The following is a 22,327-nucleotide window of genomic DNA, read 5'->3' as shown; positions in this document are numbered from 1 at the left end:
GCTGTCCTTTCACAGAGGCACATGTTTGTAAAAACTGGCATCATTTGGCAGACCCAGGTCCCAAACACCCCCTGAGGGGAAGGCCCTGCTGTGAATTTACGCAGGTCCCAGGCTCACGTCTTTGAGCGGTGGGGGTTTTTTTTTGAGTTTGGGGCTGAGAAGGAAGGTTGGCAGTAGGGAAGAGGCTGGGTACAGAAATTGGGAAAACCCTGTGATTTGTGGCCAGGCCTTTGCCCGGGGCTGGGTGTTTGGCTGCGTGGGGAGGGCCAGGGTGAAGCCAGGGATCTGCAGGCACCCCCAGGGTGCTGGGGAGGCCTGTTGACGGGGTGCTGGAGGACCAGGGCACCCCGGGGAGCCGATCTGTGTTGGGGCCTGGGTCTCCATGACCAAAGCGGGGACAGGGCACCCGCCAGGCCCAAGGGCTGGGACCCTCCGGCCAGGGGAATTCGGGGCCCCCGCTGCAAAAATCAGCCGGGCTCAGCCGGCTTCTGGTCGGCCAGCCTCCATGTCGGGCGCGCATAAAGAACCATGTCATACTTCAGCTGGGAAGGAAGGGCCGGGAGGGCCGGGAGCCGCTCTCTGCTCTCCTATTTTCATAGAAACCGATCTGTGTACCTAGAAAATAACAGGAAGGGAAAGCGCGGGGGGGAGGCGCGGGCGGGAGAAGGCGGGGGGGGGGGGGGGGGGGGGATAAGAAGATCCTGTTTTCGGTCGCTGCCCGAGGAGTAATTCGGAGGAGACGGCTCCATATTCCCGGGGCCGCGGCGGCTGCGGCGGGGATGGAGCGGGCGGCGCGGGCGGCGTAGCCAGCTCGCACGGGGGGGCCGCGGGCAGCGCCGCGCCCGCCCGCCGCCGCGGGGTGAGGGCTCCCCGGCCGCCCCCGCCCGGCCAGGCGCCCCGCCGCCAGCCGGCTCCCTGCTACCGGGGGCTGCTGGGGTTGTGTCCAAGGCCTCCCCCTCCCCCGCGTACACACTCACACACACACACACACACACACACACACTCACACACACACCCCATCTTCTCCTGCCGCCGCCGCCGCCGCCGGAGAGATCGGGGATTGCCCGCGGCCCGGCCCCGCTCCCGGCTGCGCCCCGTGCCCGGGCGCATCGCACCCCGCGGGGAGCTCGCCCGGCTGCCCCCGGGGCGGCGTGTGCGGGGCGGCGTGTGCGGGGCTGGGGGGGGGGGACACACACGGCAGCTCCCGCGGCGGCTCCCGATGGCTCGTCCGCGGCCCCGAGAATACAAGGCTGGAGACCTGGTGTTCGCCAAAATGAAGGGGTACCCGCACTGGCCGGCCCGGGTGAGTACCGCGGCGGGGGCGCCCGGCCCCGGGCCCGCGCCGCCGCCCCCCTCGCCCTCCCGCCGGGCGGGCAGCAGCCGGGCCGCGGCGAGCCTCCGCCGGAGGCCCCGGCCCCGGCCCCGCCGGACGGGGGGCCGCGGTGCGAGCCCACCCCGTTATTATTGTGCATCTTTTCTTTGATCTGCAGATTTCTCCCCCGGCCCCCCGGGAGGAGGAGGAGGAGGAGGAGGAGGAGGAAGAAGGGAGGGAAGGGGGGGGCGAGCGCGGGCTGTACCTGGGTTGTTATCGCGGGGAGGCGGCTCGGGGAGCCGGCAGCCCTGCCTGCCCGACAAGGATGCTGTTTATTATACGCCCTCCCTCGCCCCGGCCCCCTCGGCTCCCCCGTAGGGCAGAGGGGCCCCCACCGCCCCCCCCGCGGCCGGCGCCCGGGGCCGGGCAGGGCAGGGCAGGGCGGCCGCCTCCCCCGGGCCCAGCGCGGCCCAGGGCCCGGGCGGGGGGACAAGGCCTCGGGCCGGGCCTGGCGACCAGTGCGGCGAAGGGGGACGGGCAGGTCTAGCGGGGAACATGTGGGGAGGGGGCAGGCCCGCAGCCAGGCTGCGGTTGTCCCCAGGGCGGCGGGTTGCGGGGGGAGCCCGGCGGCCGGGGCTCGGTGTGGAGAGGTTGGGTGAGGTGAAGCAGGGCCTGGCGCTGAGCGAGGTGTGGCGGGGTCCCCGCGGGGTGCTGGGCCCCTCGCCCACCGCTCGCTGGCCGGCCCTCCGCACACCGGCTCTCTGGGTGTTGGGCCTCCCGCTCAGACACTGGCTTTTATTTTGTCTTTTACTGCGTTGACTTTCTTTCATAGTCCTTTGTCATTTTTTTGTTATACGCCACCATGATCTAACTGAGGTGGAAAGGCATCGTGGGCATTTGGCAGTCAGATAAGCGCCCCATTGTATTTGAACATCCATTTTTGGTGCCGCTATAATAACGTGGAGCAGAGGTTTCTCCGCGGGGTCTGGTACCGTGGCACACTCACACTGCCTGTCCCTTCCCTCCTTCTTGGTCACTGTTGTGTAAACTCGCTGCGTAACGCCCGTTGTGTGGACCCATTGGCAGGCACCAACCAGTGAGAGTCTGTACTTACTTGTCTTCTCCAACCTCACCGGGATGAATGAGTGGTGCTTTGTGCCATCGTTTTCTAGTCAAGGAAAGTTGCTGGTCTTTATAAAGAGCATGAAGATAATGAAGTGTTGTATGCAACATGCGGGAAAACATAGATGGGCAAGAGAAAGATGGACGGACATTTAGCATTGCCCTTGACAAGAGAGCCCAGGAAAAGGATGGATGTAAGTGGCGGAAAGGTGTCCTGAGTATAACTGAGGCAGCAGGAGGAGTGGTGTTGAACAGCAGATGCTGTACAAGGAGGGAAGGCCAACACCACAGGTTTAAGGAAAGGTTGGTGAAGAAACAATAGTGAGAGGGTGCTAAATATCTAGAAGCATGTCAATAAGGTAGTGCATTCAATTCTTTTGGCAGAGCAGGCTAAAATTAGCATGCAAAAGGCCAAACTTAATCAACACTGGGTTGTGGTTTTGTTATTCTATCATTATACAGGTTGGTGGATGTATACCTCAAAAATGGCAATTTATGTCAGCAGAACAGCATGAGCCACTGAAAACTGACTTCTTTCCTACCTCTGTCATGGTTTAATTTACTGTGAAAATTTTAATGTGAACAGTTGAGACCATTACCACGTTGAAGCATGTTAATCCCTTTCCTTTTTGAGCCTTTGTAAAGTTCCCATTTGTTTACCCAGAAGCAGAACATCACCTTTTGTTTTAATGGCGTTTTCTTTCCTTTAAAAAAATCATTATATGCTATGCAGCTGGTCATGGCCTTTGACTGGGTGTCTAAATAGGTATCTGGTTGGCAATAATATCCAACAGAGTACATCTTCACTTGGAAAACCTAGGTGTGCTATTAACATAACTGACTTCCTTTGTGCAAACTAACAGGATGTAAAGTTCAAGCGAAGACAAAGCAGTCTCTAGTTTTAACATGACTTGGCAAGCGGATGTAGAAACTGCAGAGAGCCCAGAGTCTGACATCGGGTAGGAAGAGGGCAGTCGGGCGAGGGGAGCATTAGTACTGGGTTTTAGTTCACCTGAGTGTCAAGAGGCACAGAATGTGACACATGATGCTGTTACACGCAACTTTATGTTCCATCAGGCTGATGTCTGCCTGAACCTAATGTATTGCTTGTGAAAAGTACAGTTCATACCATCTTTACTAGGACTTTTTTTCATCTTGGTTGCCAAGTTTTGCCTGATGCACACTTCGTAAGCAAAGGAAAAACCTAGTGAGGACACTAGTCTTTATTTTGTTTCCCAGAAAACATTATTATATACGAATAAAAGAAGTGTTTGAGTTGAGAATGCAACTCATACTCTGATTAACTGAATGCCTTTTATCCAGGAGATTCACTTGTTTCCAGGTCCTTGAGTTTTTGCTACCTACTTCTTTATTCATTATGCAATTAGCGTGTTTGATCTTTATGTTCTCATGTAAAAATGTACATATTTCATGCTAATATACTAGCTTAACAATACGAGTAACAGTACATTTAAATGGCAGTGTTATTGCCCCTACCAAATGGTGTTTTGCATCTCTGACACCTATGGCATGAATTTCCTGCCTAGGGACAAACTTCTTAAACTGTGTTTAATAAACCTGGGAAGTGTTAAAGCAGGACAGAAGGACTCTGCCTGCCCTCTAATGAAACACACAGACATAACTGACCTGGCTCAGAATCAGCCGAGTATTTTTGTGTGCATGGGTAGTGTCACACAGAGAATCTAACTCAGATCCCAGAAGCAGTCCAGCTGCGCTAGTGCAGATCTGCACCTAGCCCAGTTACTCTTGCCTCTCATTAGGTATGATGCTCGTGGGCTCAGCCAGCTCCATGGGGCACAACACTGCAGATGTATCCAGCGTAGGCAGCGATCTCTACTCCTAGACCATTAGCTTTTTACCCCCTCTCTTTGGAGGTACGTTGATCTTGCCATCAGCAAGAAGATGACTGGCAAGCCTGACTTTCATCACTGTGAGTAAAGAGAGAGAAACTGTGAAGAAAGTGTCCCAGTAGTGTTGATACACCCAGGGACCATTGATGAATTTTGCCTAATAATTGATGGTGCTTTATAGCAGTCCAACTGCATTTAAAGTTTCTTTGTGGATTGATTTAGTGATAGAATTAATTTGAAAAGGAACAAACTTGACACACTTAGCGAAAACGGTAATGGCTGGTAAATCTTGTCTTTGCATACCCTGTTAAAACAGAATTGGTGAATAAAACCACTCTCTTCAAAAGATGCTTTTAGATACTTGGTGTCTGAAAGATGTCACTTAGGTCTTATTACCTGGAAGGGCTGCTTTGCATTTTGGTATCATGTGCTCTTGGGTAAAGACAAAATTTCTTTTAGTTTAAGTGGAGGACAGTGAATAGGTTTAGGGATTAGGCTACAAGAATTGAATTAAAGATGAAGTAATAACAGTAGATAAAATACTGGCAGCAGTTTGGTTTAACACAGTTCTCATGTTAGCCTGCGATGTCAGTTGTCTTTAGATGCTCATCAAAAATGCAGAATAAATACCAACTGGCCAGTTCATCAGGCGCTGTAATCCAGTAAATAAGCAATTGTGTATCCACGGTGCATGCAAAAATAGAGGGAAGGTGCTGTTGTGGTTAATATATAGGAAATAAGGATTCAATTTGTTCTACATTTCATGAGTGGTCTTTGCCTTTGAAGCACTGTGTCTTAGTTCCATGTCTGTAAAAGACAGTTAGCAACACTTTTCCCTTTAAAAAGGTGTTGGGGAGACAAAATCACTAACATTTATGAGTTGCTTGGCTACTGCCGTGATAGGAGCATCTCTTAGGATATCTCTTTCTTCGGATCCCCTAGTTTATCTAGGATAGATGTCCTGGTTTATTGAGAAATTGCCCCTTGAATAGTCACTCAGATGAGATAAAAGGGAAAAACTAGTGGTAGATTCAGAAAGATCAATAATGGTGTTTGTTTTATGAGTGACCCTGAAGAAACAATAGGCACTTAGCTGCTGAAATTAGCTGCTGATTTAAAAATAGGAAGGAAGCTGTTAGTGCAACTGTAGAGCGCGGAGAAAAAAGTCTGGAATGACCTCAATAAAATAAGAGCATGCCCAAAAAAATGGCTAATGCCATTATTGAACAGAAATCTAGGATCATACAGCTGGGGAGACAAGAACTAGATTTGAGTAAACACCAATAGTTTGTGTGGGGATGGTAAAGTTGATTTGGGACAATACAAAAGAGATCCAAGCAGGTAAGGCAATGTATTTCGGTGTAAAACACATGGATGTTTAGAGCTATTTTGAAGATTTTGTGCTGGGAGGAGAACACAGCCTTTAAAGTGACGGTGTCACACTAACTATTATGAAGGTTTATTTACTGTTTTGTGAAGGTGAATTTCCTATTTTCTGGACTACTGTTTGTCTTGTCCAGTTCCTTTATTGCTACTCTGAATTAACACCTACTTGAACTCCAGATCTGCTAGTTAGCTGACAATCCTATTTGTGAATATCGCTATTAAAAAGCATCTGCCAATAGCAATGGCAAAATGGTATTTGGGGCACTTTAATGTATTAGAGTTGCAAATGGGTATGAAATTTTTAGTGTATTGCTTGTAATACATAGGGTAATACATTTTAATGGGAACTAGTGTCTGTGTTGGGCTGAGGATCATAAAAGTAAGGATTACATGATAATTTTTAGCTGAGTGTGTTTTTTCAGTATTGTTGACTATGTCCCCCATCCAGCAAGTCATGAAAGTAAGGCACCATAAAGTATGAGCTAAAGTAATCCAAGGGAAGGGCTTAAACGTAAACTTACGCTTAAAGACTTCGTAAGACCAGAGCCTAAAAAGATAAGGCTAATAACACTATAGTATTATAGTGTAATATAATATCAGAGACTATTAAAAGAAATTACTACTACAGAGTGACAGAATTCCCGAAGATTTTCAGTATCAGTAAGAAAAATTTAAAAATCTATAGTTTGGACACCCCTACACAGGCATTTTAGTAAACAAACCTCTCTCCTCCAGTTCAGCGAAGTATGGATAGAGCTAGTGGGTTGACGGTGGTGAAGCTCTCAGTGCATGACCAAGGCCCATGTTCTGACATAGTTTGGTAAAACACAAGATACTTCAGCAGGAACAATTTTGGTCCGTTATAATTGCAAGTATGGCAGCTTGGAAAAATCAAACACTCAGACACATCATAGAAGAAGGATTCTACATTTTAAGTGTTTGATATTTAAAACAGACCATTTGTTTTCTTATTAGTATAAGGGCAAGGGAAGGTAGGTTTTCTCTGGCAGGGTTTATCTTTTTTGGCAAAGAATGACAGACAAAAATCAGATTAGATCCAGAAAACTTCAAAGGGTCCATCAGAAATAGACAACAGATCTTTCTCTGTGTTTTTCTGCCAAAACCCAGTCTGCAGTCTTTTGAGCTTTTCTCCTTGGCCATTTGGGACCTGTCCAGTCCTTCACCATGTGCTTTTCTCCTTTTTCCCCTTTTGGTTGCTCTGTTTTATGACCTCACTTTTGCCGTGTTACTAAATATGAGTCTCCTGTGACTTCTCCTTTACCAACTTGGAGCTTCATCCGTCTCTCTCCCTCTTTAATTATGTACCTCACTCATACATCACTCCTCGGAGATCTGCAAGCGATTTTTCGTGGTAGGTCTCTGTTTGTTCCTATCTAAGATGAGACATGATTTGCTGGTCACAGCAAAGGTCTGTCTTAACTAAGGAACTAACGGTGAAGTTGTTGGCTTCTTCAGGCAGCACTCCCATGACTTCTGCTCTGCTGCATCTGAAAAGAGTGCATTTAAGGCAGTGAGTCCTTTATGGAATTGTTTTTTACTTTTTTACTTTACTTAAACCTTCTGCACCAGGTTGACACATGTTGCTTAGATAGCATTTAAACTTTTATTTGCAGATATCTGGTCATATTTAGGGTAGGGGTGAGTGCCTTTTCAGTGACTTCATCAGCTCATTAAGTACTGTTTCCTTCATTTCCTAAAACAAAAATAACAAGGAGTGAAGTGTGAATTCTCCTAGTGTTCGGAAGGCAGGGAACCTCAGCAGCTGATAGTCTTTCTCCATGCTCCTGCATTCTGCTTTAAGTGTGACTTAAAAACAGATTTCATCTGAGGATTGTAGTGTAAAATGAAGTAATTTTTATACACAAAGTTGAACCGTAGCTTACAGTAAAACCTTTCCAGTTGCTCTTGTTGGGCAAAGGAATCATTTTGGGGACAAGATGTTCTATGTTTGGTGTTAGTGCAGACAGGGATATTTGGGAAAATGTCTTTAAAATTCAGTTCCTTAAATCTCTCTCTTTTTTAATTAGTTTAAATAACTAGCCCTAAATGTGCAAGTTTGATTTTTTTGTGTGTGAACGACAATAGATGAATACATTTTCTCCTGCAGTGTCATGATTTTAAGTCCAAGTGAAGCTGACCCAGAATGAAGATAGTTGTCTCAGAAGTTTTGAGGCAATAAGCAGTTAAAGTTTTTTATACCCATACTGTACAGGCTTTTTGTTAGGTATTTTTCTTTGTCCTTGTGAAGCCACCGAGTAATTTTCATCAACTAATCTCATGGAAATCATTGAATATATGTTTTGTCTGAAGGAAGGGTGCCCCTTTCAGTGAAATTTGTAGCCTGTCAAGTCAATCTGTATGTTCTTACTGCAAAAAGATATGAGAAATGTTAGTTTCCATTATGTTAATTGACAGATCTCTTCTTTTTATTATTGTGTAAAGAACCTTTTAGGACTCCCAACTGGAATGGATTTTTTGTAAGCAGACAGCAAAACGAAGGCTGAGTTTTTAGTCTTAACTCTTCATTTCCTGATTTCCCCATCATAATAATGCATCAACGAGTCTTCCTGCATTTAGGGTAATAAAAATCTTGTAAGCAAGTGATTGCTGACAGTAAGTATATACAATTGTCATTTGAGGATAGATGAAAGGATTTCCTGATAAGGCTGGAAAAGTGATGACAATGTAGAGAGCTTGGACGTTTTAACTGTTTGAAATGGTGGTGTCTGAGCAGTAGAGACCTTTCCACTGTATGCTTGAGAGGCATAAGGGAGAACCAGTCTGCCTGAGGCCTCTCAGTGATACTGTAATTCGAGTGATAAATATAGCAACAAACACTGGAAAGTAGCCGTGTGGAGCAGGCAGGAAGAGGCTGTGGAGCCAGCTTTTTAAAGGTGTCAGGAATTAGCTGAACATGAGTACTTCGCTGTGCCTTTAGGTACCTTGGTACTTTTCAAGTCTTCCCCCTGTGTCATCTGCATCTGATCTCTACTTACCGTGGACACGTATGTGTCTGTATGTATACACATACCTATTCTGTGCAGAGATATACACGCCCCCATGGAAAAGATCAATGGTTAAAACATAGGTGTAGCACATCGCCGTGGTAGCACGTCACTTGACTCTGGACTCCTGCAGAGGCAGCATCAACAGAGAAGGGCCCAGTAGTTTGGGTGAAGCACAACAGGAGTAACTAGAATAAACAGTTATTTGAAAGATTCCAAGAAATATTTGGCAGACAAGTAAGTATCATGAGGTAAAACTTGTAAAACTTAAAGAAGGAAACAGATCCTTGCTTCCTCCTCTTGGGAAGGTCCCTGCATTGCTGGCTTTGCACATCTGAGATTGTTTCATTCATTTGTGTAACAGCCAGCTTTAAACCTGATACAGAAATTGGAAATAAGCTGCGGATTCATTTCCAGTTTTCCTTTCTTCTACTCAGACTATTTGACATGAATGACAGTCTTGATAATACCTACTTTCAACCTAAAGGATATATGCGACCTGGCTTTGGGGTTGTTCTTTGTCTGATTATATTTATTTTTTGTTCTAGAAGACAAAAGTAAGGTAAGAAATTAGAGTAAATACTACAGTATCTTAACAAAACAATGAAATTCCCATGTTATGATGTGGTTCCTGTCACCCCGTTCTGAAGTTCCCCATCCTTCAAATGGTCTTAGGTCAACCCAAATATTATCCTTGGCATCATTGCTGCTCCGAAAAGACAAAAAATGTTCTTGAATTTCAGAAGGATTTAATCTCTGTCTCCTGCCCTTTTGTAAAGCCCTGCTGAAATGTGAAAATGCCTTCAGAGTCAACATAAAGGGAGGAGACAACATTGTGCTGTGCTCTGGGTAGCACAAAGCCCAACGTTAGAAGGGACAGGTGTCCACAGACTTTGGTCTCTGCCTTAGAAAAGAACATTTAAATCTCTTTCAGTTCTCCATTAGCAGACTGAAAGGATAATTAGCATACATCTGTAGCCCCAAAAATGCAAACTGGAAACAACTGTTTATTTTGCCTTGCAGCAATGTGTAAAAAACCTAGAGAGAGGCTGTTTGCCAGCTCTAGTTTGGCTGCTTGAATAGAAGACATCATGTAACAAAAGAGGAAAAACAGGGCAAGGAATATCATACACCAAAGAATTTCTTTAAGAGCATCAGTTAACAAAGCATCCTACATACAGCAGAGCAAGTAGGGCCAGGGAGGAAGGAAAAAATTCCAGACTGTAGGGACCTTACGGGTGTCTCTGTGGTGTCACCCACGTCAACTAGGAAACAGTGTGTCAGCCTTTAAAGTCAGTAAGTTTGTACTCTTTGGGCTTGGAAAGCACCTACCTGTGAAGCTACTTATAGCACAGAAAGTAAAACCACACTGAGACAGTGAGTAGGAGAAACTTTATAAGTCTGGGAGAGCTCGAGACACAATTGCACAATAATGCAGACCATTTCTGGGAATCAATCCCATATCAGACTGGGTTACTAAATGTACTGAATATAAGTACATACTGAAACTTAATAATAACGTTGGGAGTGACCTTACGGAGATACGTAGCATCAGTTTGGAGATGCAATCCAGGTGGGAAAAGCAGGAAGGTACAGATAGAGGGGCAGATGCTACAGTTGCAAAGAACAGTTCTGGAGTTACTGTCCTTCCCTTGAAATGTTTATGCATTTTGCCTAGAAAGTCATTGGATACAAGCAGCTCTTTTTTGCTAGTTTTTCTTCAGCTCCACAAATCTTACGTTTTACAGTGTTTAAGCTTCCATGAAGGGGATCCTGTGAACCCCTTCTTTTAATTCCTGGAGGACAGGTTGTCTTCCTCAGCTGGAATCTCCTCCACCTGAAGAAAACAAGAATCCAGGTTTCTGTCCCTGTCTGTTACACTGGTCCCTAACCTATTGTTTGGTAACTAGGAGGCAGTTCCTCCAGCTCCTCCTCCACATATCCTTTGGGAAAACTTCAGATGTAGGGCACTTACGGTTCACTTTCTATGGCACGTATCAGTGTCTTCGCATTGCAGCAGCTGGGGACTGGGGGAAGGGCGAAAAGCCCTGATGGAGTGGCGTTTAGAGTAGCATTTGCCGTAGGTTGGCCATCCTGGCAAAGCAGCATAAGATGGTGCCAGAAAGCAGATGACTGTGCCTCGAAAGGAGGTTTGTGTCCTTCCTTCTCTCAAGGAGTTTTGCCTTTCTCTTTCCTCCTGCTGCTGCTGCGACCACCCAAGTACAAGGGCTGAGGGGGCTCGAGAGCCAGCAGGCATGGAGGGAGGTGATTTGGACCCCATAGCAGAAGTGAGGCCGTCCATGCATGGCCTTCCTTCCTTGGGATATAATTTATTATTCGTCACTGTATGTAAATCAACCCCTCCAGCCCCATTGATAGCTTTTTGGTGTGTGCATTGACATAAATATCTGTGTATTTTTCTTTAGCTTCCTTCAGCTTGTTACCAGGCTGTACAGTGATGTTCTGCACAGAGCCAAAATAATTTTCCTGGGTGCGGTTGCACCACGTGAGGGTTGTCTGCCAACTCTCTGGCAGGATGTGTGTTTGCATATGGGGATTTCTGCATATTGCCTTGACCTTTGCAGCACATTGGTTGTTCAAATGTAACTTGTGGTCCACTATTGGCTTCCCGTAGTACTGCTGCTTCCAGCTTTCGCTCTCTTACATTGCCAATCCTTTTTCCCAAATGTGTTAGCTTTTCCCTTTTGCAAACTAAATTTTGGTTTACTTACAGCTTGTATTTCTCACAGACCCAGGACTCTGTGAGTCAGTTGTCATATTGGTTTTACCATCACTGGGTGTAGTGAAGTGACTGCATGTTTATACAGACATACATATGAGCATAAGAGACTGTCTTTGTCTTAATATTTGCGAAGGTTCCCAGCTTGCTGTCCCAGATGCCTCTTCCAGAACATGGAAGAAGTTGTTAAGTGAGGCACATCCTGGCAAGGAATATGCCTAAGCAAGGCGTCTTATGCCAGGCACTGTGCCCTACTGTAGTGGCATCTTTTGTCATATTTTTCTTCAACTAATTAGTTGATCGTTGGTTTTCAGCCCAGATGTCACCATTTCCATCTGAGCTAGTGTAAATTTGTATTTCTGTAAGGATTTCTTCAGCCACTATTATCTGGAATCCAATTAGGTAGCGTTCATTCAGCATTAATCACATGCGGAAGTGTTTGCAGAGTTGAGGTCCCTGTGTTCTTAGCAGCATACTATTGCCACTGTGTTTCGTTATCCTCCAGCAGACACGGGCTTGGGCCTTCCATGTGTTCTAGGAGTAGCCCTGCACAGATCCACTGCAGGGCTGGAGGGTTGCTGTCCTGGTTGTTAGGGAATAGCAGAAGGAAGATGATACCTACCCCATTAGTTTACTCTCTAAAGACCATGTCCCAAAGGCATCGAATGAGTTCGACTGCGTAAAGATTCCTTGATTTCAATAAAACTGCTTACATGTGTGCTGCTGTGCCTGTAGAAACATAAAGTAGGACCACAGCCTAAGGGAGAAGGTAGACGTTCATCTTAAAAGAGAAAAAAATAAAAGATGACATTCCTTATTGCAGTGCCTCTCCAAATACCAGGGCTTTTGAAAGATATTAGCGGTGCAGCAAACTCAACAGATAATTCTTTTCGTATGGTGTCTGTATCAGGTGACTCACATATGTTCACATTTTCAGGTACCCCTTTTTGCTGCTTTGTATCAGGAGTTCTTTTTCAAAATCTTCCTCTTATGCAAACTTTATTTTTCCTTATTGCAGGCAGTATTTCTATCACAGCTTTTAGAAGAAGGTAGCGTAAAGTTATTAAGCCTTGTGGTTACAATTTTGATGTCTGCAATGATATATCACCAATAATAAGCTTGTTCTACCTGTTAATATTTTGTTTTCTCTGCATTTATTTGAGACACTCTGCTTTGGAGATTTTGGTTGTTGTTAAGGGAGTGGGTCGGTTTTCTGGGCAGGTTTTTTGAATTGATACTTCTGGTAAAATGACAAGAATTCCTTGTTAAAAGATGAAAACAGATTAGAGAAGACACATTTGTCAGGCAGGGCTCTTCAGCATTAAAATGCTGTGAATGTTTTCCCCTTATCTTTTGGAAAATGTTTTATGCCATCTCCTGCCTTACAAATGAATGGATTCACCTGCGTTTATAATTGCCATGTTATTGTGCTGGATGGGATCTGATCACACAAACACAACGGCTTTGTTTATGCTGCCAAACTGTATGCCCAGCTGTGCTTGCGGGATGAAGCCTCTAGCTGTTAAGTTTCTAGAAGCCCATAATAATAAAGATTTTAGTGGCAATATGTTAAGAAGAAACACCAGCATCTTTAGCAGATGTGGGAGCAAGTGGAACAATTTTTTAATGTGAAGCTTATACTTTTTCTGAAACATTTGCTGCTAGATGAAGGTGTTAGTTTACTTGTTTGTCAAATGTCAGCAATACAGCTGACCCGCTATAATAACAGGGGTGTCAGGGCTGTCTCCCAGGCAGGCAGGTTTATTGAAAAGGACTGCCATCGGGAATGCTGCGTGAGAGACATAATTGGGCATCTTGGCGATTAAAAGCAGTGTGAGCTGAAACGCTTTGGTTGTGGAGCGTGGTTTGGACGTGTCATGTGTCATCACCAGTGTGTTAAAAAGTAAAGGCAAGTGACATTTAGAATTAAAATTTTGAATAGTGACTGAAAGGCTTTTTGGTTGGATTTTGCTGATTTGTATGAGGTGTATGTAAACACTGTATTTGGATCCCAGGATAAATTTTTATGTGCAGTGTTCCCTAATGTCCTTCCTCGTTCCAGGTATGTGTCCCACTAACCAAGTTCTCTTCTATGCATAATTGCCTTTTTCCACTTATTTGCACAATATGAGTCAGAATAATATGCTGTTTCTTTACAGCTGCTTTTTAAAACAAAACGGTAATCTGATTTCAAACATGTTTATTTACTGAGCTGCCAAGGGAGAGTGCTAAGCTCCCATGCTTAGTATGGATGCCATTCCTCATTCAGAGTGTTTTAAAAATTTAATATTAATGTATGCGGGAAAACAGCTATTACAGTTCCACACGTGTAATTTGTCCCTTGACAGCCTGTATCTTTTTAAAATCATCATTCCTTTAAAATTAATCTTCTGATTACCCCTCCAAGTCTGGTATAGAAATGAGAGAGAGCGGTGGCCAGAAGCCCTTGGTGGTGTTTGGAGAAGGAAAGTTAGAGAAAATCAGAGACTTTTGGAAGAAAGCAGATTCTGGAGTAAACTTTGTGACTTCTGTAACATAACTGCAGCTGAGTCACTAGGTTTTGTAGACAACTGGTGTTCATGGAAACACCATATTCTGAGAGGTTATTTGAAAGTAACACAAAATACTTACACATACCTTATCCACAAATTCAAGTTAACTTATTGGATAGAAAAAAAGAATGTTATAAAGTAACTCTTAATCCTGCAAGTATATAAACATGTAGGCAACTTCGAGCCCATGATTAATCAATGTAAATTAAAAGACAGTACTCACATGCTCAAAACGCAGATTTAGTGTTTGTGATGTAGAATGAATTTTTTAGAATAATGGGTATGCCACCCTAGCAAGTCTGGTCACTACCATATTGATATATTCTGTTTGTCTCTGACATTAATGCCACTTACAGCTCTAAAATGACATCTTTTTGTCTATCATGTTTTTATGATTTCATTCAAGTAATTTTTTTCTAACATGGTTTAGTAATTAGGATTTATGGTCATAGGTCTGCATGTACATAATGGAGTGCTTTGAATAGTTTTATATAAAAAGTTTCATTCCTGTAAGCTGCTGCTTAAGATTTTTATTAATTTTTTTTTTGAGGAAAATGTTCATTTTGATAAATAAGGGTGTTAATCTTTTAGGAACTATCAAAATATAAGCAACATTGCATTTTTGGTCAAAACTAAATGAAAACTCTCATTCTGAGGTTTTGGAAGCAGAAAAACCAGCAGGTGGGAAGGAGTATGACTTGGCTTGGAAAAACTCATTCCTGACTCTCTTTAGGCAGACAGATTAAAATTCCTAAGAGTTTAACCTAGACTGAGGGACTTTGCAAAGAAAGTATTTGACACCGTAATGACAGCTCCTGGAAATCTGAGCAAAGATTGAAAGCAAACCCAGTAAAAATACCAAAGCTGGGTCCAAGTGCTCAATAGAGACCACTGTGACTCCACGAATCTCGTTTCATTCCATGATTTTAGTGACCCAGTTGACACAGGCAAAAGTTCCATCTTAGCAAAATAGTCTGCTGGTTTAATTGGTTGTTTTATACCATAGATGGTGGCTAAGGCTGCGGGAGTAATGGAAACAATTATTTACAGACAGTTGTTAGGTTTATGGCAATCCTAGGCTTTCTACAGACGCTGAGCTCTTCTGTGAGTACGAGTTCGCAGTTTGTCGGCAGAGGAAACAGGAAAACCTGCCTTTGAAAAATTATTGCAAATCGCTCTAGTTCATTGGCTTTGCAATTAGATTTCATTGCTTCTCATTCCCCCCAGATTGTGTACACGTTGTTGTTGTACCTGTTATTTGCATCACTACAAAATAATTGGCCTGTGTGCCTGTGGTGCTTGGTGATTATACTTATCCTATAGCCCCAAAATCTGGACTGAGGCCTCTCCCCAGCCGCAGAGTCACAGTCCACCATCTTCACATGAGCACCCTGTGTGCCGTGATTTGGTGCGCTGAGCCTGCCTGGCCTTCTGCGGTCCTCAGCGCCAGGATGGACTGTCTGCTCAGGGATCCCACCATACTTGCTGCCTGCAGAAGATCCCTGTTCCTGTGGCTTCTGCGCTGGGTACCCAGCTCAGCTGGGGAAGGCTACCCGGCCCTGCAAAAAGGTGGGTAGGTAATGGGTAAATTAGTTTATGATACTGTGAAACAGAAGTTTATCTTTCAAAATAGTTGCTTAAATCCTGCAAATAGATATTCTAGTGTGAACTCACACACTCAGGTATTTAAGACCATGAGTCTTTAAGGCGTGTGGGTCCACAGAGGGCAACATAATGAAGCCAGATACATGCTTGGCTGTGTCTCCATTCCCTCCGGAGAACTAGTCAGGACACTCGTGTAGTCTCCTCTCTGCTGGTGCACCCAAACCTCAGAGGGTTGCAGGAGACTAAAAACGTTCCGCGCTTTTAAGGGACAAAGATTTTGTGTTCTTTTTTGTTGCGGGCACTTGTTCAGCGACAAGGAGTGTTTCAGTCCCCTGATATTATACTCCTTAGCTGCAGCTGATGGTAACAAAACAGGTCACAGAGGAGACGAGCAGGAAGGTTTTCTGTACCCAAAGGCCCAGGTGATAGTTGCAACCTCCAGAGTGTCAAGCTTGAATCCTCCCTAGCAGGAGCCTGCCGGCAGCAGTGAGTGAAGCAGATTGTTCCCTTCTTTGTCTCTACTCTGTTTGTGTTCACCCTGATGCAAGCTGGAGGCTCATATTCTGGGACCTGCAGTCTCCATCGATCACATTTCCTTACTCAAAACAATTTTAGCCGCAAGCTGTAGTGTCAACAGGGTTTTGTGTGCTTTGTGGGAAGCTGGACCAAATATTGCACAGGGACGCTCGGTATTCTTCAGCCTGGATATATTGTGCCAATCCAATTTTTTTAACTGACTTTTTGGGGAAGTAAATTACATTGGAAAAGAAATAGTAAATTAAGCCAGCCAAGTCTAGGAGACTGCAGCCTTCCAGAAATTTGCTTACCTTTTGGCTTTAAGTGTGCCAATATGAGTATAAGGACTAGCAACACTTCTTTTAATAAAAGCTTGAACAGTGGAATATGGAGCTTTGGATATGTGGAACAGATGAGACTCGAGTATAAAATTTGGTTGTGTGTATTTGACCAAATGTCAACGCTCTAGGCAGGCTGCATCTGATTGAAAGGGTTTTGATCTAGTTGACTGGCCAAAGAATCCTGTCTCATGAATACAACATTTTTCCTTACAAACAAACAAAATCAATGAAATAGTAAAATTCTAGTGTAAATATTGGAAGGCCAAAAAAATATTCCTCAGTCTAATAAGTTCTTACACCACCCATCCACTCTTTTTAGCAGATGTGATACAGAAAGTGTCAGGGTTTGAGCACTTTGGGGAGGAAGATGATGATACAACTTTTCATGTCCCTTTGGCTTATGAAAAGAGAGTGGCAGGAGAACAATATGGTGTTTGTGAATGTGCAGTCCCTAAAATTTCTTGTTTGTTGATGACTGGTTAATTAGGTTTTATTTGCTGTATGTCTTCCAAACACATTTTTGTATTGCATTTCTTGCACACTTTTAAGTTTCAAGAGAAAAATATTTGTAGTAAGATGATAAAGTAGGATAACCAGATTTTGTCATCAGAAACTGCTTTCATTTGGTGTTAGTGGGCTCACTATGGTTTGCCCAGGTGGATGTACATTGCAAACAGTATTTTGATATCTGAGAAATAATTCAGACAAAGGACAACCAAGCTTCACTATGCCTAAAGAGAAGAAAAGTAAACACAAAATGCCTCAGAGCCGGCAATATTTATTGAAAGTGAACAACCTCTCCCCACCCATTCACAAATAAAAAGTACTTTTGTGAGCCATGAAACTTAAGAAGTTTATTTTTCTCTGGCTTGCCTTTATGTGGATTCCCTGTTGTCTGATGTTTTGGTTGAGCCTGCATTGCAAGCTGTCTCTCAGCGTATGGGCTACTTGTCTGTCCATCTTCTGATGGACAGCCTATTTATCACAAAACATGGGGAAACTTAATATCTCTTTGGCTTTTCTCCTTTTGGCTGGTTTGGCAAAATTGTCTGATGTGTCCCTGAGTTATTGCAGGTAAGAGTTGGACTGAAAATAGTGTGATCGCATCCTTTCCTTTCCTTAGGGAACAGACTGGGGGCAAAAAAATCCTAGTGGTAGCACCATTGCTTCTCTCACAGTGGCAGGGAAACACTTCCTTTGGAGAAAATGGAGCATTTTTGCAGCAGTCTGTCTTTGGGATGTGCTGACTGGGAGGATTACACTTTGGTAACCTGAAATCTGCCTTTGGCAGAGCTGGAAGTATTTGTTATTAGTAGTACCTAGCATTTTAGCAGTGGAGTTCAAGTGCTTTATAAGGAGAACAGTACCATAGCCCTGATTTGTAAAAGTGAGGCTGAAGGAGATGCAGTGATGTGGCCAAGGTCATCCCAGAGGCCAGTGGCAGAGATAGGACTGGTCTTTGTATCCCCCAGTCTCCTCCTCTGACAGTCTTCTGTCCACCAGCCACAAAAGCTCACAGAGGACTTGAGTCACATGAATAGATCTGTTATCTACAAAGTCATGCATATAGATACCAGTCACGCAGAACTAAGCTTTGGCCCCATTTTCATATTGAAGATTAAAGCAGCTCTGCAGAAAGTGTATTTCAGCTTTCTGTCTTAAAAATATGCTGCTAATTAGGGATGTAAAGGGGCTGAACTCAGCTGCAAGACTGCTGATCTTTCCTAGTGAGACGTTGCCTGCCAGCATTGTTTGGACTCCAACTAACCCTTCATTGTCTTCTATCTCGTTGAGGTCCTGAGCATGCACAGAAAAAAAGGAGGATTGATGTCTTTATATTGTCATTTCTGGCTGTCTGCAGGATACCCTTCAGCCATTTTCAGCAGTGCTCAAAAGTATGCTCTGCTGTTTTTAATCTTGTTTTGCTTTTTGTTTTTGCTGGTGGCACTATTCCATGCCCAGAGACATTTTTAATTTTTACTTTTGTAGCTGTGCAATTCCACCTTATTAAGTTGGATTCTGCTTCTGGTCTCACCCTTCACAGGGTTATCTTTTTTAATGGGTGAAAAAGTGCATATGCCAGCATTCCTCGCTAGGAGTTCTAGTATGTGATGTACATCGGGGAAGGAGTTGTATTCTGCTTCAAATGTCATATAGTCCTGATAAATGAGAGAAAGATCCTGCAGTCTCCAATCAGCTTTAGTTGAATCACTGTTCGATTTAAGTACTACAGAATTTGACTCACAGTTTTTAGCTTGGAGGAGGTTGGATTTTTATTTTTTTTTACATTTTAGGATCCTCTGGGAAAAAAAAAAATTTACATTTTACAGAACAGTATTTTAAATAATGGTTTAGAAAAGATACTGCCATACTGCTGACTCCCAGTAGCATTAGCTATTAAAAAGCATATTAAATCCATCTGAATAAACTGTTGTAGAAAAGCAAAATATCCTATTTTAATAATGGATTTTGAAGAGTATTGCTTTTATCCATCTAGACTTTTGCTAATAAGCTAACTGCAAAAGATCAAGCTGCTTGCATGTGTTGGGCAATAATAAGCAACACAAACCACTTTCCAGCAAAAATACTATAGGCCTTTGCTGGACTGCTGTGCAGTGACTTCAGGGATTTCAGTGGGAGATACTGATCTCTGCAATGCTTCTGTGTGCTTTTGCCAATCAAAGGCATTTACAGTATGTCAAAACAATCAGTGATTACTGCTCTGCAGTTTTAATTCCCTCATTTTGCAAAATAAAAGGACCGGTTCTTGGGGTTTCAGTGGCCACACAAGCGTCTCTGCATGCTGAAGTAAAGCTTTCTTGTCTGTACATCTGGACCTGATAGGTATTTTTGCATAATACCTTTTTTTTGCAGTGTAGTTGGAACATAATGGAACAGGGTCTGGTCAGAAAGCCACCCTGACAGCCTGGAATTCCTGCTTCTGAATAGCAGCTTAGCCACAGCACAGAGATTTTGTGATAGCCATACAACATGACACCTGCTGTCCCTCCAAGTGGAAGAAGATGCATCTGGGATGCCCTTCCGCCTTGACGGGCAGAACTGCCCCTTTCTTGACTGCTGCAATAACGTAAACCTCCACAAAAAGCTGCTTTACATAGAGAAGCAGTGAGACAAAGCTTGCCATTTTCTCTCTGTCGGAGAGACATGTTTCCCATTTTGCAGGGAATGTAGAGCTCTGCAGAGCAGAACACCCAGGCGGGGGTGCAGCTTCCTCTGGTTCTGCACCAGCCCTCCCAGGGAGCTCCTCCGCCTGGCTGGAAGATGCCACGTTATCCCACAGGCAGGCACGGGGATGATTTGTGCTTCTGGGAGCCACTGTTGTTCTCGGAGGGCAGCTCCGTGCTGTCCTCCGCGCAGCGCTGCGGCGCCGAGTTCCAGTCCAACCCACCCAGCCAGTGCCTCTCTCCCCAGGGTCCCTGACCTCACGGCAACTGGCAAGAAGATGTTGCAGTACAAGTACTGCCAAACCCAGCCCCTGAGAACCGGTTGGAAATACTACCTGAGAAGTCAGCAGTTACTCAGCACCGGGAGCGAAATATTCAGGCTGCATATACATCCCAGCCTGTAAACTACAATGTAAGGAGGCAGATTTCATGCTTGCACATTGGTAGTCCCTAGCAACACCATCTGATAAAGCCCTGCTCTGGTTTGAGAGGTCCAGGTTGAGTTTTCTGTTCGGTGTTCCTGACCCTAGAAGCCTGGCATTTGTTTACCAAAAAAAAAGCACAGTTACGTCTTCAAAGCTCTGCTGCTTGGTCGGCAAACAAATGCTGGGAAGTGCAGCTCTGCTGAGGTTGTGCAAAAAGAAAGCAATTGTTATTCATTAAGCAGATGACAGCAATGGGAGCAACGGGGATAAAACTCGAAATCTGAAACCACCTGCTTTAATTTTAGCCATAATTGAAGCGGCTGCCCATGACGTTGCTGATGCACGTATCAGATTTGCACGCCATGCGCTGCTCTCGCTCATTTCTGTGGCAGCAAGCTGCAGCCCACTGTCTGCTCTGATGCGGGAGGGGATGGAGCTCCTGTTTGATTGCAGGTTATAACGGGCACTTTAGAATCTGTTTGTTTCCTTCCAGGAGCAAAATGCAATCACGGCCTGGCTCTCTGATAGACAGATGCTTTAGTCATTAGTGAGGTTTCTGTGACTACAACACTGTGTCCTAGCATGGGTGCACTTATCTCTTTTGTTCCTGATTCGAAGCAGTGATGCTTTTCTCGCTCTTGTGCTCACGCGCTCGCTCTCTTTCTCTCCCTCCCTCTCTCTCTGTCTTTGATCTTGCTGATATGGGGGAAAATACCAGATCCAAATCTCCAGCATACTTAACCAAAACATCTTGTAGGATGGGAATAAATTGTGACTGAGTGCAGCAGCTGGGGGCTGCAGTATGGTTGCTTGTACTGCTTGCCTTCTGTTACTACACAACAGCAGCAATCGTCAAGGAGTGCTGAGGCTGTTCTGCAGCTAAATAAGCACTCAGGGGCTCAGCATTCACAGAGGGCTATGGTGGTTTCACTGGGAATGGGTGGACTGTGCAAAGCTCTCCTCTTGTCTCTCTAATGCAGGATTCGCCTGAAACAGGTAAAAAGGGAACAGATCTTTCCTAATGATAGAGGGTCTCGTCCTTCACTAAATTCCCTGGAGTTTTTGCCACGGAGTTAAATGACTGTAAGATAGCAGTGTCACTTCATATTCAACCTCATTACAGCACTACTGACATAAGCCTGAGAGCTGGGAGCTTGCTGCAAAATCAGTGAAGGCAGGAAAAGTCTTGACCTCAGCTGCACAGTGAAATGTTAGAATGGGAGCATTAACAGTCTATCCTTGAGCTGTTTAGTGCAGATTTATACTGCATGTGTTTGTATGTGTATGCCAACTTTCAAAAGCTATGAAAAGCTTTTTTATGGTTTCCTGTGATGATACACAGTCAGGGGGATACTCGGATGAATAAAGAAATATGCCACAAAATGGGGAGCAGGTGAGCTGCGTGACAGATGTGTGTGCTGTCCTTGGTTGATTCGGTGCTGCTCCTTAGCTAACAGCGTAAAGTGCTGGAAATACGACACGAGGCTTAACGCTGCTTGGGATGGCGCTTAGGAGAAGATCCTCACTGCTTTGGAGCACAGCACGTCGTGTGATGTAAGATCCCCATTCCCTTCTGATCAGCGTTCCCTACTAAGCATGTCTTCATTCCTCCGCTTTACTGATCATTTACAGCTGTTAGCTTTATTTCATGAGAAATCCTAAAAGGGCTGAGGCAGTAACTGGACTGCGCTGTTCTGTAACGCAGCCCAGAGCTGGCCCCGCGTTTCAAGCAGCCGAATGAGATTCGCACTCAAGTCCCAGCAGACATTGTTCATCTCTGTCGTGGAAGCCCACATTTTTCTGGGGTCTAGTATCTCTCTGGGCATCTTCCTTGTCGTAAGAAAGAGGAAGGTGGCTATGGCATCCAGACAGTTGAGGTGTATTACCCCCCTACTTGGTAAACTGCCAGCACAGCCTTTTTTGCTCTGACGCGTAGATACTTCCATCTTTAAGGAGGCATAAAATGTGTTGCAGAGTGGGACAGGCTATCTCCCTGACTTGCTATCAGTTTGTAAAGTGAATTGTGGTGTTTTTCCCCTGCAGTCTTTTTATCACTGTTATAGTCTAATAACTGTATTTAAATCATGAATTAGTGAGCAAATGATGTGCCCAACCACATTATGGGCACTTACTTAAAAATAAGTAGTTAATGTCAGAAAATAATGAGTTCTAAAAAAATATCTTTGGCAGTCTTTCCTCTGTGTATTCCTGGTGACGAAGAGGACACCGAACAGCCTGTCAGGTCC

General features: G+C 44.5%; 1 protein-coding gene across 1 annotated transcript in view; it reads left to right on the top strand.

The window, feature by feature from the left end:
• The first annotated feature begins 738 nt into the window (after positions 1 to 738).
• Positions 739 to 22,327, top strand: part of HDGFL3 (HDGF like 3) — a 38,952-nt gene continuing 17,363 nt past the window's right edge. The window contains exon 1 of the mRNA XM_063345634.1: positions 739 to 1,303. Within this exon, the coding sequence (XP_063201704.1) occupies positions 1,220 to 1,303 (84 nt within the window). The 5' untranslated portion in view covers positions 739 to 1,219. The remainder of the gene's footprint in view (positions 1,304 to 22,327) is intronic.

This window comes from Chroicocephalus ridibundus, chromosome 9, assembly GCF_963924245.1.
Source record: "Chroicocephalus ridibundus chromosome 9, bChrRid1.1, whole genome shotgun sequence".
Lineage (NCBI taxonomy): Eukaryota > Metazoa > Chordata > Aves > Charadriiformes > Laridae > Chroicocephalus > Chroicocephalus ridibundus.
This window is presented reverse-complemented; position numbering and strand designations above follow the sequence as displayed.